This window comes from Canis aureus, chromosome 21 (assembly GCF_053574225.1).
Source record: "Canis aureus isolate CA01 chromosome 21, VMU_Caureus_v.1.0, whole genome shotgun sequence".
NCBI lineage: Eukaryota > Metazoa > Chordata > Mammalia > Carnivora > Canidae > Canis > Canis aureus.
This window is the reverse complement of record NC_135631.1, coordinates 21,966,336-21,981,493: the sequence shown is the minus strand read 5'-3', so window position 1 is coordinate 21,981,493 and position 15,158 is coordinate 21,966,336. Positions and strand designations below refer to the sequence as shown.

The 15,158-nt window shown below is 47.9% G+C and overlaps 1 protein-coding gene across 8 annotated transcripts in view; it reads right to left on the bottom strand.

Annotated features, from left to right (window-relative positions):
* Window positions 1-15,158, bottom strand: part of KIAA1549L (KIAA1549 like) — a 267,232-nt gene that overhangs the window by 118,579 nt on the left and 133,495 nt on the right. For 4 of the 8 annotated variants that reach the window (XM_077863542.1, XM_077863535.1, XM_077863537.1 and 1 more), the window contains 4 exons: window positions 8,530-8,874; window positions 6,352-7,092; window positions 4,316-4,930; window positions 2,239-2,354 (listed from right to left, as the gene is read on the bottom strand). In XM_077863542.1, the coding sequence (XP_077719668.1) occupies window positions 2,239-2,354; window positions 4,316-4,930; window positions 6,352-7,092; window positions 8,530-8,874 (1,817 nt within the window). The remainder of the gene's footprint in view (window positions 1-2,238; window positions 2,355-4,315; window positions 4,931-6,351; window positions 7,093-8,529; window positions 8,875-15,158) is intronic. The other 4 variants (XM_077863536.1, XM_077863539.1, XM_077863540.1 and 1 more) reach the window with 4 other exon arrangements.

Here is a 15,158-nt window from a genome sequence, read left to right as displayed (position 1 = left end):
GTGTGGGACTCCATCCCAGGACTCCAGGATCACACCCTGAGCCAAAGGCAGATGCTCAATCACTGAACCAGGTGCCCCTCAAGATGTTTTTAATACAACACCAGATCACCTGTTAAAAGAGTGGACTCTGCTCCAATCCTAATGACCTCAAGGAACAAGTCTCAATTTAGGGATTATTTTTAGCACCTCTCTAAAGCTTGCTAATCATATTTTTAAACAAAGGGACACCAGAGACATCAGCCTTAGAGCCTTCCTCAAGCAACAATGTCTAGCTTGAATTTAACAAGTCATTACCATTATTCTCATTTTTCTGATTAGCTTTTGTTTGTGGCAAATGATCCTGATTTTCACTCCTGGCAGTAATATCAGACATCCTTTCAAAAGTTTTAAAAAATGGGCTGATTTTTAAAAAATGAATTCATAACTGATTGTCACAGTGGTCTGGGATGATTTGCAAAAAAGGTAAAAACTGAAGATAGTTTGAAAACAACCAAAGTTGAATGAAAATTACATGTCAGGTGGCCAAATAAAAATACTTACATTTTCTTCTTTCTTTCTTTCAAGACTTTTTTTATGTATTCGAGAGAGACACAGAGAGAGCAAGAGAGAGCAGGGGAGAGAGGGAGAGGCAGGCTCCCCATGGAGCTGGGAGCCAAAGCGGGGCTCCATCTCAGGACCTTGAGATCATGACCTGAGCCAAAGGCAGATTCTTAACTAACTGAGCCACCCAGGTGCCCCCATTTTCAACTTTCAAATAAAGTTTCTAGTGCAGACATCATGGATGCTTTTCGTGAAATGCATCTCTTTTTTCTTTTCTTTCTCTTTCTTTCTTTCTTTCTTTCTTTCTTTCTTTCTTTCTTTCTTCTTTCTTTCTTTCTTTCTTCTTTCTTTCTTTCTCTCTCTCTCTCTTTCTCTTCCTTCCTTCCTTCCTTCCTTCCTTCCTTCCTTCCTTCCTTCTCTTCTTCTTCTTCTTCTTCTTCTTCTTCTTCTTCTTCTTCTTCTTCTTCTTCTTCTTCTCTCTCTCTCTCTCTCTCTCTCTCTCTCAGAATTATATAAAAGGGATTGACAGGGGCACCTGGGTGGCTCAGTCAGTTGAGCATCTGATTCTTGGTTTTGGCTCAGGTCATGATCCCGGGGTTGTGAGACTGAGCCCCACATCTGGCTCCACGGTCAGCTGGGAGTCTGCTTGAGATTCTCTCCCTCTCCCTCTGCTCCTCCCCCCATCCTACCTCCAAAAAAAGAGGCTGACAATGACCAATAACCTATGTACCAAACCTCATCCCTAGTCCTTGGTGTGGTCATGGAGACCACGAAGCTAGATACAACTGCAGGACAGGCCTCAAAGGAAAAAAAGCCAGAGCAATATTTTTAAGAGGCGAAAAGGGTTGTCCACCGACTGCCAATCACACGTAGGGCTTTAAAACTTGTAATCAATCCAAAAGAGTGTAAAGTGAGGCTTCCATCGCTTGGATATGCCATGGAAATCAGCTGGAGGTTACTAAATAGTACTTGGCATTAAAGTGCTTGGGGAAAAAAACATGTTTATTTCCCTGTCTGCTGCTGGCTATTGAAGCACAAAGTTGGACTCAATTTACAATAATTTTTAAACGTCCAGAAATAAATCACTATTTACAATGCTGAGGAAGATAAAGGGAAAGGAAATGGACAATTTCTTGAGAATTACACTAACACTATTAAATACTTTCCCAATGGGAAAGTATTTAAAGTATCCCCAATAACGGGATAACGGGATGGTTTAAAACATTATATCTGGGGCAGCCCAGGTGGCTCAGTGGTTTAGCGCCGCCTTCAGCCTTAGGGCCTGATCCTGGAGACCCGGGATTGAGTCCCACATCGGGCTCCCTGCATGGGGCCTGCTTCTCCCTCTACCTGTCTCTGCCTCTCTATCTCTCCCTCTGTGTGTCTCCAATGAATAAATAAAATCTTTAAAAAAAATAAAAATAAAAATAGAACAGTATCTATGCTTGAAAAAAAATTTATTTTATTTTATTTTTTTTAAAATTTAGACATAAGGCAGTCAACCTCCATTTCTATGTCAAAATTGGACCTTTTATCCAGTCACCACATATTATTAGCTATCTGTCAAAATGAAGAAAGACATGGCTTCTGACAAGAATGGTTATGGTACCCAGGGAGGAGGAACACAATCTAAACAAACTCTGGGCCCAAGAGGAAGGTGTGGATGGCTTAGTCTCATTACGGAGCCAAGAGACTTACGTGAGCCGAGATGTCGTTCTGGTGGAAAGCCTTCCGTAATGCCTGTGTGAGCCCTTTGGCAATGTTGAATTTCAAGGTTTCACTGCTCTGCCCTCTCCTTGGGGTCAGAAAGAGAACTGTGGGACCAAAGAGAAGCACGGTCATCAGGGTAGGGCAGCAGACCCCCTAATTAATGAGCTCCCCTCTCCTCTCCATCCTCCACCTCCTGCAAGTTCTGAGGAAGTCTGGTGGGTGCAGGTCCAAGCAATGAAAGTGGGGGCCTGGGGTTGTTGCTCTGGGGTCCCACTCAAGCCCAAAGAAGGAAGGCCCTTGTGTTTCTGTGGCCCTGGAGGAGAGAAAGCTAATACGCCAGCCACACTTCATTTCTAACCAACTCTGCCCTTGACTTTGAAAACTGGGTTCAGCGGTACCAGGTCCTGATGGGGGGCCTGCAGAAAACACCTGCCACGGCGTTCCTCAACAACCTGCTTAGGCGCAGGTCCTGAGGGAGGTTGTGCTGCCTAAACACCCCTGATTCAGGAAGCTGTAGTTCCCACCCCACAAGTGGAGCAGAGTGGGATGGAGACCTGGGGTGGAGACTGGCACCTGTGACTGAAGGTGACAGGTGCTATTTGAAGGGAAGCCTGCCATGCTCTAGGAACATCCAGCCTGGACCTGGGCAAGGGGGTGGGGATCAAGGAAGGTTTCCTGATGAGCAAGGCCATCTCCTGATGAGTGGAGAGGGACCGCCCCTCGCCACTCCCAGCAGAGACAAGATCAAGTTCAAAGACACAGGGTGAGGAGCGAAGCCTTTCAGGATACATGTTTAGGCCTGGTCCTGCGGGCGATGGGACGTGAAGGGCTTTAAGCAAAAGCATACATTTTAGAGGGTCCCGTTGACTACAGACTGAAGAACAGATTGGAGGGGGTGGGGGCTAGTCTAAGGCAGATAAATTTGGTTGTTGTTGCAGAAATTGAGGTGGCTGATGACAGGGTGAATGAGGGACGCAGCGGTGGGGATGGAGAGAAGGGTGCTGAAGGAAGTCGAACTGAATGAAAGGCACTGGTGGTTGACCAGGTGTGGCTGGGGTGACAGGGGTGGTGGAAGAAGGGGGAGGGGGACAGAATGTTCCAGACTTCTGCATCTAGGTGGTTGGGGTTGCCTGCCTTTCAGAGGAGGGGGAGTGGAAAACCAGATGGTATAATTCCTTGAGAAACAGAAAGAGATACTGTACTTTCTGGTCTGCCTAGTTTCACAATTTCCCATTTTAGAATAGGCTACGTCTCTAGATATAATTTCATTTAATCCTTTGTAGGGTGAAGAGGAAGGCGGGACTCGAGCATTCAGCACTGGCTTGCTGGCTCAGATAACGTGTCTAGTGCTTTTTATAGCCAACACTACCCCACTGTTAAAATCACCCGGTGCCTTCCTGCCCTGCTTTGCTGCAACTGGGAGGTGGTGGCTAGAGATAGCATTTACCACCCGACTTTTTCACGGCCTCCTTTTCAACATCGAAAGAAATCCTGGGCACCCTCATCGTGCAGCTGTACTTTTTGTACCTGCAGGCTGAGAAACCACCTAACAGAAGCCTTTCTGACTTCTGCAGGGCTTCCAAGACGTGACATTTTATTCATCATTCATTCATTCACGTGAGACATCACTGGTTTGCTCTTCAGGCAAAATTCACTACACGTTTGTTTTCCCAGATTCATTTGCAGAAACGGTTTCCCTAGGGGGGTCTCTGATAGCAGGACTGATCCCGGGACCAGAATGCAGGTCACGTAAAGCCTCTGTCACTTGATAAGGACCGGAGCTCCTCAATCTCAGCACTTGGACATTTGGGGCAGGGATTATCCTTTGCTGTAGGACCGCTCTGTACCTGGGGCGTTTGACAGCATCCTGGTCTCTGTCTCACTACATGCCAGTAGCACCCTCCCTACCCTCCAAAAAGGTCTCCAGATAGGGCCAAACACCTTCTGGGGGAGAAGGAGCACAACTGTTCCTGGCTGAGAACCGCCGATCTCATCTCTGCTACATCTCTGAGGCCAGGGCGTGCCTGCTGCTTTCAAGTAAACTCCAAGGACGGTGGACTCTTACCTGTCTTCACCAGGAGCCTGCTGGACATCTGACACTCCAGGTTGGATGCCATTTTGCCGGTTGTGACCACAGCGGTCGACGCAGCGGGAAGGGCAGTGTCTGTATTTTCCGCTGGCACAGGTGGCAACCGGGTGGCCCTCACGGGTGCTGTGATGGATGTCAAGGCTGCTGTGATAGTCAGCGGGCGTGTGGTGGATGCTCTGGGCGTGTCTGGGTTGGTGGGGTTTGGGAGGCCCGTGTGCATGGCTTGTGGTTTCCTGGGGAGGTGTGTAGTGGACAACAGGCCGGAGGCGGTGCCTGTGTTCCCTTGCATGGCTGTATGAGCACTCACGGTGTGTGCCGCTCTTGAAAACATGTAGGTTGGCGTGAATGAGAAGGCCGGATGCACTGCCCCTGGCGTCGTCTTTGGGCCAAGTGCTGTGTTGTTTGTGACGTTTTTAGCTAGAGCAGTGGTCCAGCTGCTCTTGACTGATCCTGAGGCCATGGCTGAAGGACTGCTGCCAGGGCCCTTGGCAACCAGGGCTGCAGACAGCGCCAGCGGACTTGATTTCCCCAGTAACGATGTGGCCACTGCTGCTGCTGTTGGCTCCACCTTGGATGACACGGAGGGGTCTGCTGCAGAAAGAAAAAAAAGCAAAGGTCTGTCACTGGTCTGTAGCACACATGTCACTTGTGGTGGTGATGGATGGATGTCACTTATGGGTTTGCTGGCATGAAAAGTCTCTGTGCTCTGGAATTTAGGCAAAACAGCTCTAGGTTCATTAAGTCAATTACCCCTAATGAGAGTGTCACTTATGGAAACCTGTGGTTGGCAATAAGGACATTTAAATTCTGAATACAGAAAAAAATCTTTTTTATTGGTGTTCAATTTACATGTAAGCTTGTGTTTATGAGGTTATTGAAAAATAGATGGAAACTCTCAAAAAAAAAATAAATTCTGAATACAGGGATCCCTGGGTGGCGCAGCGGTTTAGCGCCTGCCTTTGGCCCAGGGCGCGATCCTGGAGACCCGGGATCGAATCCCACGTCGGGCTCCCGGTGCATGGAGCCTGCTTCTCCCTCTGCCTGTGTCTCTGCCTCTCTCTCTCTCTCTCTCTCTGTGTGACTATCATAAATAAATAAAATAAATAAAAATTAAAAAAAATAAATTCTGAATACAGATCTCCCTCTCCTTACGATGGGGTTACGTCCCAAAAGAAATGTCATAAGTTGAAATGACCATAAATAAAAAATGCATGTAATACAGCTAACTTACGAACATGCTAGCTTAGCCTAGCCCACCTTACCCATGCTCACAATACTTACATTAGCCCACACTGGGTTTGCAAAATCATCTAATACAAGCCTATTTTGGGATGTCTGGGTGGCTCCACGCTTGAGTGTCTGCCTTCAGCCCAGGGTGTGATCCCGGGGGCCTGGGATGTGTCCCACATGGGGCTCCCTGCACAGAGCCTGCTTCTCTCTCTGCCTGTGTCTCTGCCTCTCTCTCTGTGTCTCTCATGAATAAATAAATAAAACCTTTAAAAAAATAATACAAGCCTATTTAAAATAAAGTGTTGAATATCTCAGGTAATTTACTGAATAGCATACTGAAAGTGAAAGAATAGTTGCATGGGTCCAGGATGGCTGTAATTGTATCATTGTTGACCCTCATGATCACATGGCTGGCTGGGCGCTGCGACTCGCTGCCCTGCCCAGCATCACGAAAGAGGATCATACCACTTATCGCTAGCCTGGGAAAGGATCCAAATTCAAAATCCGAAGTATGATTTTTACTGAATGCATGTTGCTTTTGCACCGGTAAAAAGCTGAAAAATTGTATAAGTCAAACCATCCTGAGTTGGAGACTGTACTTTTCAAAAACTAGTCAGCAGAGGATCAAGGACGTGACTATCTGGGGCTGCTAACTCATTCATCATCCTTAAGGTGTGTTTCTGCTCCTTCTAAGCAAAGCTGGGTATCTGTGTTGAACGTGAAGATCCTTTGTCCACAGAAGCGGTCAGACCTGTTTGGGGGGGTACCGAGAAGCAAACTACCTGCACGAGTGGTTGCACCTGTCCATTTCTCAGGGTGCTGAGAAGCCAGCAGAACTTTGGATGGGGTCCTGAATACGACCCTGGTTGACAGAGGAGGAGATTCGGCAGTAGAGTTGTATCTCAAGACACTCTGGGATGCTGGAGAAGCACTTGTCACAGGAGACGGATCGACATCACTGGAAATTGAGAGGCTCATGTCCATTCCATCTGAAAGCACTTGCTGCAAGTTGGCTGTAAAAGTTAGGCTTGGAGAGGCTGGCAGAAGAGCACGTGTTGGATGCATAGGCAGCTGTGGACGAGGATGAGACGTAGCCTGTTGGCTAGTGGGTGTGTACTCTTCAACCTCTGCTGCTTGGAAGTCTCTGGAATAGTTATTGGTTATGGACACGAGGGCTGTGTGGTTTCCAACCATGGTAACCTCTGACTGTTGAATGGGCTGGCTGGTGCTTGTACCAAGGACTGGATGCTGGATGGTAAAGCCTCCTGCAGTCACTGAATGCCCAGCAGTAGCTCTGAGATCTGAAGAGTTTATTGTACTGGCAGCTGATGTTGAACCACTGGGAGGAGTAGTTGAAGCTGAATGAGTTTCCCAACTGGTGGAGTTAATGGCGTGCCCATTTAAATCATAATTTGTTTGCTGCGGCAAGCCAGATATCACTGGCTCTATGTAGAGCGATCCAGTTTCTGTGGAAAGAGAACTCCAGAAAACATCTGTGGTTGCTGGCATTTTCACATGTCTCACTGCGGAGAAATCATACACTTCAGTGGAGGAGGGAAATGCTGTCACCTGTTGGGAAGTTGAAGCTGGCAACTCGGAGTGATCTACTACAGATGCATGGGTCTCTGGCTTGATGCTGGATACGCTAGGGGATGGGGACATAGTCTGGGTGCTTTGCATGGAGGGCATGGAAGGGAGAGCTAATTCTGAAGGAAGGAGGTTTGTTCTCGCCGTTGCAGTGAAAAAAGATGGAATGTGATCTGTGCTAGAATCTGAGGTGAATCCATTTACAGTGTGAGGACTTGGAATCTCTCTACTTGGAAGGGGCTGGACAGCAGCTGTCCAATTTGCCTTTTCGTTTTTCTCTAAAACAGCTGTCACGCTATCTCCTTCCCGCAGGGGAAGTGCCCGAGTCATAGGAAGAAGATTGGGAGATTTGCGTGAGAGGGGCAAGTCTGTAGCTGCCGCAGGAGGGGATCGCTCGCTGCCCTCGTCTTGGGGAGCTGGCCTCTGGGGCACAGTGGACGGGGAGGCAGGATTCTGCACGGGCTGGAGGAAAGTGGGCGCCGAGGGAAAGTCTGCCGCTGTGCTGACTGATGCCCCGGAAAGGAGGGCTTGCCCTCCGCTGGCGGCTGTGGGGAGAGGCAGAGGAGAAGGCACCAATGAGGGAGACCTGTGATCCCCCAAAAGGACGGGCCCTTTGGAATTCGCCGGAGCTGCTGACAAATGTAGTGGGTGAGTGGGGTCGTTTGCAGTAGCAGGGGCTAGCTTTCTGCTGGTCGTTTCCACGGCCACTGATCCTGCAGTCTGGAAAAGTGAAGACACGGCCTCCTGGGTCACAGCTGCTGCTGCTTCACTCTCAGATGCCGCCAAAGACACCCCGCTGTGTGCTCCCTCAGCCACCCCAGCTTCCACTGGCCGGGGAGGTGTAGGCCTTGAAGCCACTTCCAGCACCGACCATGAGGGAGTTCCATCTGGAAGCCGAGGAAGACTTCCAGGTGCCAGGGGAGGGGGAGGCAGGTGGGCAGAGCTCAGAAACTCAGGTGTGGGGGAGCTTGCTGAGTGAGGACCCTCGGCGGGAGGCAGCTTGGGCTGCTGCACTGTTGAGGGTCCAGAAAAACCGAGATGAGGGGTGCCTATCAAATCCTGGGTATTTTTGGCCGGAGCTTGGTTTATGCCCCCAGCAAACGGGTTTGGGGAATTAGCTATGCCCTGACCTGAAGAGGAGCCAGTTGGAGCTGTGTGTGCGAATAAGGGCACTCTGGTGGGTTGTTCGGCTAGTTTAGAAAAGATGATGGAATGAGGTGAGTTGGGAGCCAATGAAGAGGATGAACGTGGAGGGAGAAACGGGAGAATGTCTGATCTTGGGGAATGCCGGGCTGAAATGGAAGGAGTCCCTACCCACACTGGCTGAGATGGGGTCGAGGACAAGGCAGGGAGCATGCTGATGTGAGGCAAACCTGACTCGGAGGCTGCGTCTTTTCCCCCTTGAGGTCTCGGGTGGACCACAGACTCGCTGGAATCCTTGGAAGGCTCCAGGGGGGCGCTGTGGCCACTTCCTTGGAAAGGGGAAGCAGAGAAGTCCCCGTGAGCCCTAGCTCTGCGGTGCGTCTTGGGCGGAGGTGTTCGGGGGAACTGCAGCGCGCTGGTGTTGTCGGGGGACGGTCCCAGCACGCTCTGGACTCTGGCCACTGCCGAGGAAGACTGGACTTCTGAGAAAGGCCATGTTGGTGAAATCGGGAACACCTTCCCATGAGGAAATGACGCCGGGGTCGGGCTGGCTGTTATCTGGAGGTTGTCTGTTCCTGCAAAACAAAATACCACCGGTCAGGCCTCGGATAATCCTCAAGTGCCTGCTGTGGGAGGTCCTGGAGAGAAGGGGTGGCCCAGACGGGCACCTCTCCATCCCACAGCTGCGGCCCCCAGCACAGGACACTCAGTACACGTATTCAGGCAACGACGTGAGGACACAGATGCAAATGCCGCGGCCGCCCCACTGGACAGGGCTGGTGAGCCACGGTCTCCGAGGAAGTGGTAGGTAAGCAAAGATGCAGAAGATACCTGTGTATCTTCAATCTTATTTCCATACCACCTACAACGGCTGGACTGTGAAACTCACAGCCCAGGAAATCAGAGGTGAATGCGGCTACCTGCCGGGGCCTATGGCGCCCAGATAAACCTCATCCGAGAACCCAAACTGCAAAATGAAAGGACGGTGTCTCTGGATGCAAATGTCTTTTTACGCCACTAAGTCTTCCTCAGCCAAGTAACTGAGGTTGTCTATGCTTGCTTGGCAGCAGTGACATCCTTCTCTCTGAAAAATAAACTACTCACATCCAACTGAGGACTAGAGACATCTCACAAGACCCAGCGTCACTACAAGCACCCGCAGAGATGTCACACTGGCAGCACCCACAGTTCCTGAGTGAAGCTGTGGGGAGAAAGGCCAGGAGAGAGGGGCCCACGAATGGGGAGCTCCTCGGGAAAGGAGGCAAGAACATAACTGAGCAGAGAGCTGGAAATTTCATGCCGGGAAAGAGAAAAAATCCTTCTTGACCATTCTCTCTTAGGTCCCCTTTCCATGGTTCTGCAGTGTTGATGGTATTCATGAGCCCAGAGGTGGCTAAGAGCCCTTAAAAGTCACATTTTAAATTAACAAAGAGAGAGAAAGTACCTCTAGAGCTTTCTCCATTATTACGGAAAAACATTAGAACTATCTGACAGAAACAAACAAGCCAAGGGGAGCTGAAGTTGGAAAATCTGGTCTGAAGTGGAGTGAGGTGGGGAGGTGAAGATGGGTGATGTACAGGAGCAAATCTGTGTTTTAGAACAAGCACTCTGGCTATGGAGTGAAGAACAGAACAGACTGGGAAGGGGTGGGAATGGATGACAGGAGAGACCAGAAGGAACCTGTCATCTCCCCCAACCCCCTCACAGTGGTCCAGCCATGGGAGGACTGGAAAGCTGTGAAAAGGAGCTGAGCCATGGTAGAGGACTGAAATAGATCATCCGCTATGACCCCTTTCAATTCTCAGATACTGTAGTCCTTTAAATATGTTTGTGTATGTGTGGGGTGTTTTGGTAATGGCTGCAAATTCTCCTATACGCCTCCCATTAAGAGGTAAGGTCCACTCCCCTTGGAGATGAGGGGGATTGAGACCATTCAACCAATTACAGTATGGCAGAAGCAATGTCACGTGACTCCCAAGGCTACCATCACAAAGGGCCAGGCAGCTTCTACTTGGCCTCTTGGAAAGCTTGCTCTCTATATACTCCCTTTCTGAACATTACAAATATCACTCATCCAAACAATTCAAACAAACAAAAAACCACACACACACACATAAAAACACAAAAACAAAAAATAAATATCACTCATCCTAGGGATAAGCCAACAATGACTTCTGTTTGGATGGATCAAGAGACTGGTAATCTAAAGAATTTTAAAAGAAAGTAGCTTAAATGGTAAGAGATTTAAGGAGGTTCTGGATACAGAAAGATGGGGAGCAGAGATGGAGTCATTGGAAATAACTTGCTTATCAAGTTTGCGTAGAGTCCCATCAGGACTAAACTTAGCCTTGAACTGAAGGATCATTAACTAATGAAATACAAAACAGGTTAGGAGGTGCTTGGCCCGGTTTGGAAGCATAATGTTAGAAATGATGAGAACTGCCTCCCTAGTCTCCCCAGACCTTGAGCCCCAACTAAAAACACCAAGATGCATAATGATGGGTTGTTGGGGCCTCTGTCTTCCCAAAGCTCTTAGAGCTACTAGCATGTCATTCCCAGGGCTTGCACATAACACCAGACCAGTGCTGCTGTGCTCAAACTATTCCTGCTGCCTGGCCTCCAAACCTGAACCTCGCAAAAGCCCGCAGGTACATCAGGCTCCTCTGCTGCTTTTTCTCTGCCCTGAACTGCTCCCTTCAGTCCCGAGGGCTGTCAGGCCTCCGTCCAAGGCTGTTTTTATCCCAGACCCAACAGCAGAAATCCTCCTTTCCAAACTCATCAGAGTCTGCTACTTAAGAAATAGTGTCCGCTCAAGTTCAAGCCTCCCAATGCTGCCCTGGATCGCTTTCTGGTTTCCTTAAACTACTCCTGCAAAATGCAGCCATAGTCACAGTCCTTTCCCACACAGCATCTCCTTCCTCTGATGGCCAGAGACACTGAGGAGAAGGATGCCTTCCCACAGGCAGCCTGGGTCCCATTTCCAACCAGTCACAAAGCCATTCGCTTTGTCCCATTCACTGCCCACCAGCAGGTTTTCTTCATTGCAACACTCAAAGAAAAGCAAACCTGATCAACAGCAGCTCTTGAATCTAAGAAACTAAGATAACCAGTTAATAAGCAAGTATCCCAAACCCTTCTTCCTTGTATGGCAGAGAAAAATATCTACAGCTTTCTATCAGACTTCAGAGTCGGACGGCCTGGATTCCAACCCCACTCCCCCATTTGCTAGCTGTGTGATCCTGTTCAAGTTACTTAACCTTTCTGGGCTTCTCCCTCATTTGTAAAATGGAAACTATTCCAGTACCTACCTCTTGGTACCTACATTACCATTAAACTGTTTTAAGTATTAAAATGAGGTGATACAGGGGCACCTGGGTGGCTCAGTCAGTTGGGTGTCAGACTCTTGATTTCAGCTCAGGTCATGATCTCAGGGTCATGAGATTGAGCCCTGCATCAGTGCAGGATCTGCTAAAGTTTCTCTTTCCCTCCCTCTCCCTATGCTCACTCGCTCACTCTCTCTAAAATCAATCAACCAATCTTTAAAATGAGGTGACACATGTAAAGTCCTTAGAACAGTGCCTGGCACACAGTGCTCCCAAAACACCAGCTACTATTGATATTGTTGTTATCATTACTTGTGTAGCCCAGCATAGGCTCGGATGCATGCCAAGGCATCCTCAGAGACCCTGGATACTAAGTCACAAGTCAGAAATGCCTTGCGGCTCATGCACAGTCACAATCCCACACATCTATGGGTCCCCTTATAGTCTGCAGAATCTTTTCATACCCTCATCCCACCTTGTTCTTCATGGAACCTGTGAGGTAGAGGATAAAGGATATTACCCCCTATTTTACAAGTGAGCAAACCATGTCCCAGGGAGGTTAAATGCTGGCTTGGCCAGGGTCAGACTGAGAGCGACCCTACAGCTATGATTCAACCCCTCTGACTTCAGATCCAAAGCTCTCTGCTCCATGTGGGAAGGAGTAGGTCTTCCTCTGTCGCCGTCCTCCTGGAAGGACCCGGACAGGATGGTAGCCACCCCCATCTCCTGAGTGTGATGAGGAGTCTCTCTTTGGTGCTGCTTTGACAGACATTACTGAGCTAGCTCTAAACTCCCAAGACCTTGATTCCCAGACAGTGAAAAGAGATGACTCCAGCAGCATTGCAATGTTGAAGCATCATACTCATGGTTCTGAAATTTGGCATCTGGGACATTCTTCCTAACATGGTTTCTCCTGGGGCTTTCTCAATGTGCCAGTTAAACACAATCAGATTGCTGCTCCTTGAAGTGATGCCAGCAAATAGAAGGCTGTGTTTACTGCTTCAACAGAAGCTTTTTAACTACCGAAGCTCTTTCACAGTGATTTTCTTCTTTAAAAAACAAGTTTATCGCTCTCAAATCCTTTGTGAAACAGGTTTAAAAATAAAGTTGATTCCCCCCGTTAAGACAGTAATACGTTTGCTCTTTCTTTTTTTTTTTTTTTTAAGATTTTATTTATTTATTCATGATAGTCACAGAGAGAGAGAGAGAGAGAGAGAGAGAGAGAGAGGCAGAGACACAGGCAGAGGGAGAAGCAGGCTCCATGCACCGGGAGCCCGACGTGGGATCCGATCCCGGGTCTCCAGGATCGCGCCCTGGGCCAAAGGCAGGCGCCAAACCGCTGCGCCACCCAGGGATCCCGCTCTTTCATTTTTGAAAGCCTCACTTTACATGATCATTACAGAAGATTTAGAAAGGATGGAAAAGTTGAAGCAAAAGAGTCCCATGTGTCCCTCAGCCCCCTCCACAGGCATGTCCCACCACATGGAGAAAACCACAGTGTGAAATGTGGAGTTATACTTCCACATTTCATTCTTGGAAGAGTTTTGGTTGATGTGCTTTTCAGACCTGTGATCACATTGCACATCCAACTTTGCACCTGCTTCTGGTCTTTTAACATTATTTTAAAGCATTTTTTTCATATTGGGTAAGGCTGCATATAGTACCCGCTAAGACACAGTATTATAATTTGTTTGCCTCTTGACTATCAAGATACAGGTTACTGGGCAGCCCGGGTGGCTCAGCGATTTAGCACTGCCTTTGGCCCAGGGCATGATCCTGGAGTCCCAGGATCGATTCCCGCATCGGGCTCCCTGCATGGAGCCTGCTTCTCCCTCTGCCTGTGTCTCTGCCTCTCTCTCTCTCTCTCTCTCTCTCTCTCTGTGTGTCTCTCATGAATAAATAAATAAAATCTTAAAAAAAAGATACAGGTTATTTATATATTTTCAGTATTATAAATAATAGCCTCCTCTCCTTCCAATTCTATCATCATAATTGCTGTATAGCAAGCGGGACAGATGTAATGGCCTCCTCTTATGGACAAAGGTCACCACACACATCTAACTCTAACACCATCTGTATCAGAAGTAAATCAATGGGGCTTCAGAGTCTCTCTCCTCCTCCTCCACTCTGCCATCATTCTGATCTTTCTGATAGGGTCATTTGTAAGTTTAAAAACCTTACCCCACTATGAGGCACCTGGGTGGCTCAGTCGATTAAGTATCCGACTCTTGATTTCAGCTCAGGTCATGATCTCAGGGTTGTGAAATAGAGCACCATTTGGGCTCTGTGCTGAGCATAGAGCCTGCTTGGGATCTTCCCTCTCCTTTTCCCACTGTCCTCCCCACTCTCACACCCTCTCTTCAAAACAAAACAAAAACAAACCAAAAAACACCTCACCCTAGTAGACAGCCTAAACTCAACCACAGAAAATACAATTAACCACCAATAACTAACTGATCCTCCCAAACAGGACAATCCTATCAGCAAACTTTTCCAAACCTTCCTATTCATTTTTACTAGTTCATTCTAACAGCCCTAAGGGGAGTTGAGACCATTTTAATCCATTAGTCAAGAAAGACAGGAGATGTAGGAATGAAAAGCAGTAATAGGGCCTTAGAAAGTTGTGCAAAAGGCATATTACTGGGCTTCACACCATGATGAAAAGTGTAAATGTAAACTGCTTCTAAGTGATAGGCCCATAATTAACACGTCATTGTTCCCACAACTCTCCATTTTTAGCTCTATTAGAGTACTTTTCCCTTTCTGCTGAGAATTAGAGCCAATAATCTCCCTTATTTGCTCAATCACTTAGCGATTTATCTTCCAAATCCTTTCTCAGATAGTCACTCTCTTACACAGATTAACAAGCTGTAAACCTTACCAGGAAGGTAGTCAAGTGTCCCCGGGGAGGGTATGGCACCTGGAAAAAGAGCAGCTGCCTTCACAGCCCACCTGCCTTGTTCCAGCTGTGTCAAGTTAGGCAAGTTACGGACCGGACCTCTCTGTGCCAGTTTCCTCCTCACACGATGTGGGCAGTAATAATCTCTGTCCCACAGGTCATCTTGAGGCCTAATGGCATGAACCCATGTACAACATTTGGAACACATCCTGGTACATGGTCAGCAGTTAATCTAAGTTGCTTATCACTATGGTCATCAAGGAGCACAAAATCTAATTAAGAGGTTTCAGAGTCAACGTCTTTTGTCTAAACTATGATAACAGTAAATTATTATACTCCCACTTTGTGGTCAGCTTATTCTAACTTCTCAGGAATAGTTCACACTTCTTACAATGAATCCCTTGTCTCCAGCTATAATTTTCCAATGAGTGCCTGGGTGATCCACCTGGCTTTCTTGGCATTAGTAATGCCTCACAGAGCCTCTGTGTTAGATTTCTCCCTGAAGTCTGCTTATTTCCACAAGCAAGCATGTGGTTTTTAAAATGACTTGCTCGGCATAGTTGCAAAGTAAACACTTTCCCATTAAGATTGCTTACAAACCTGACACATGAAGCTCACTATAGCTAGAGCTGAGATG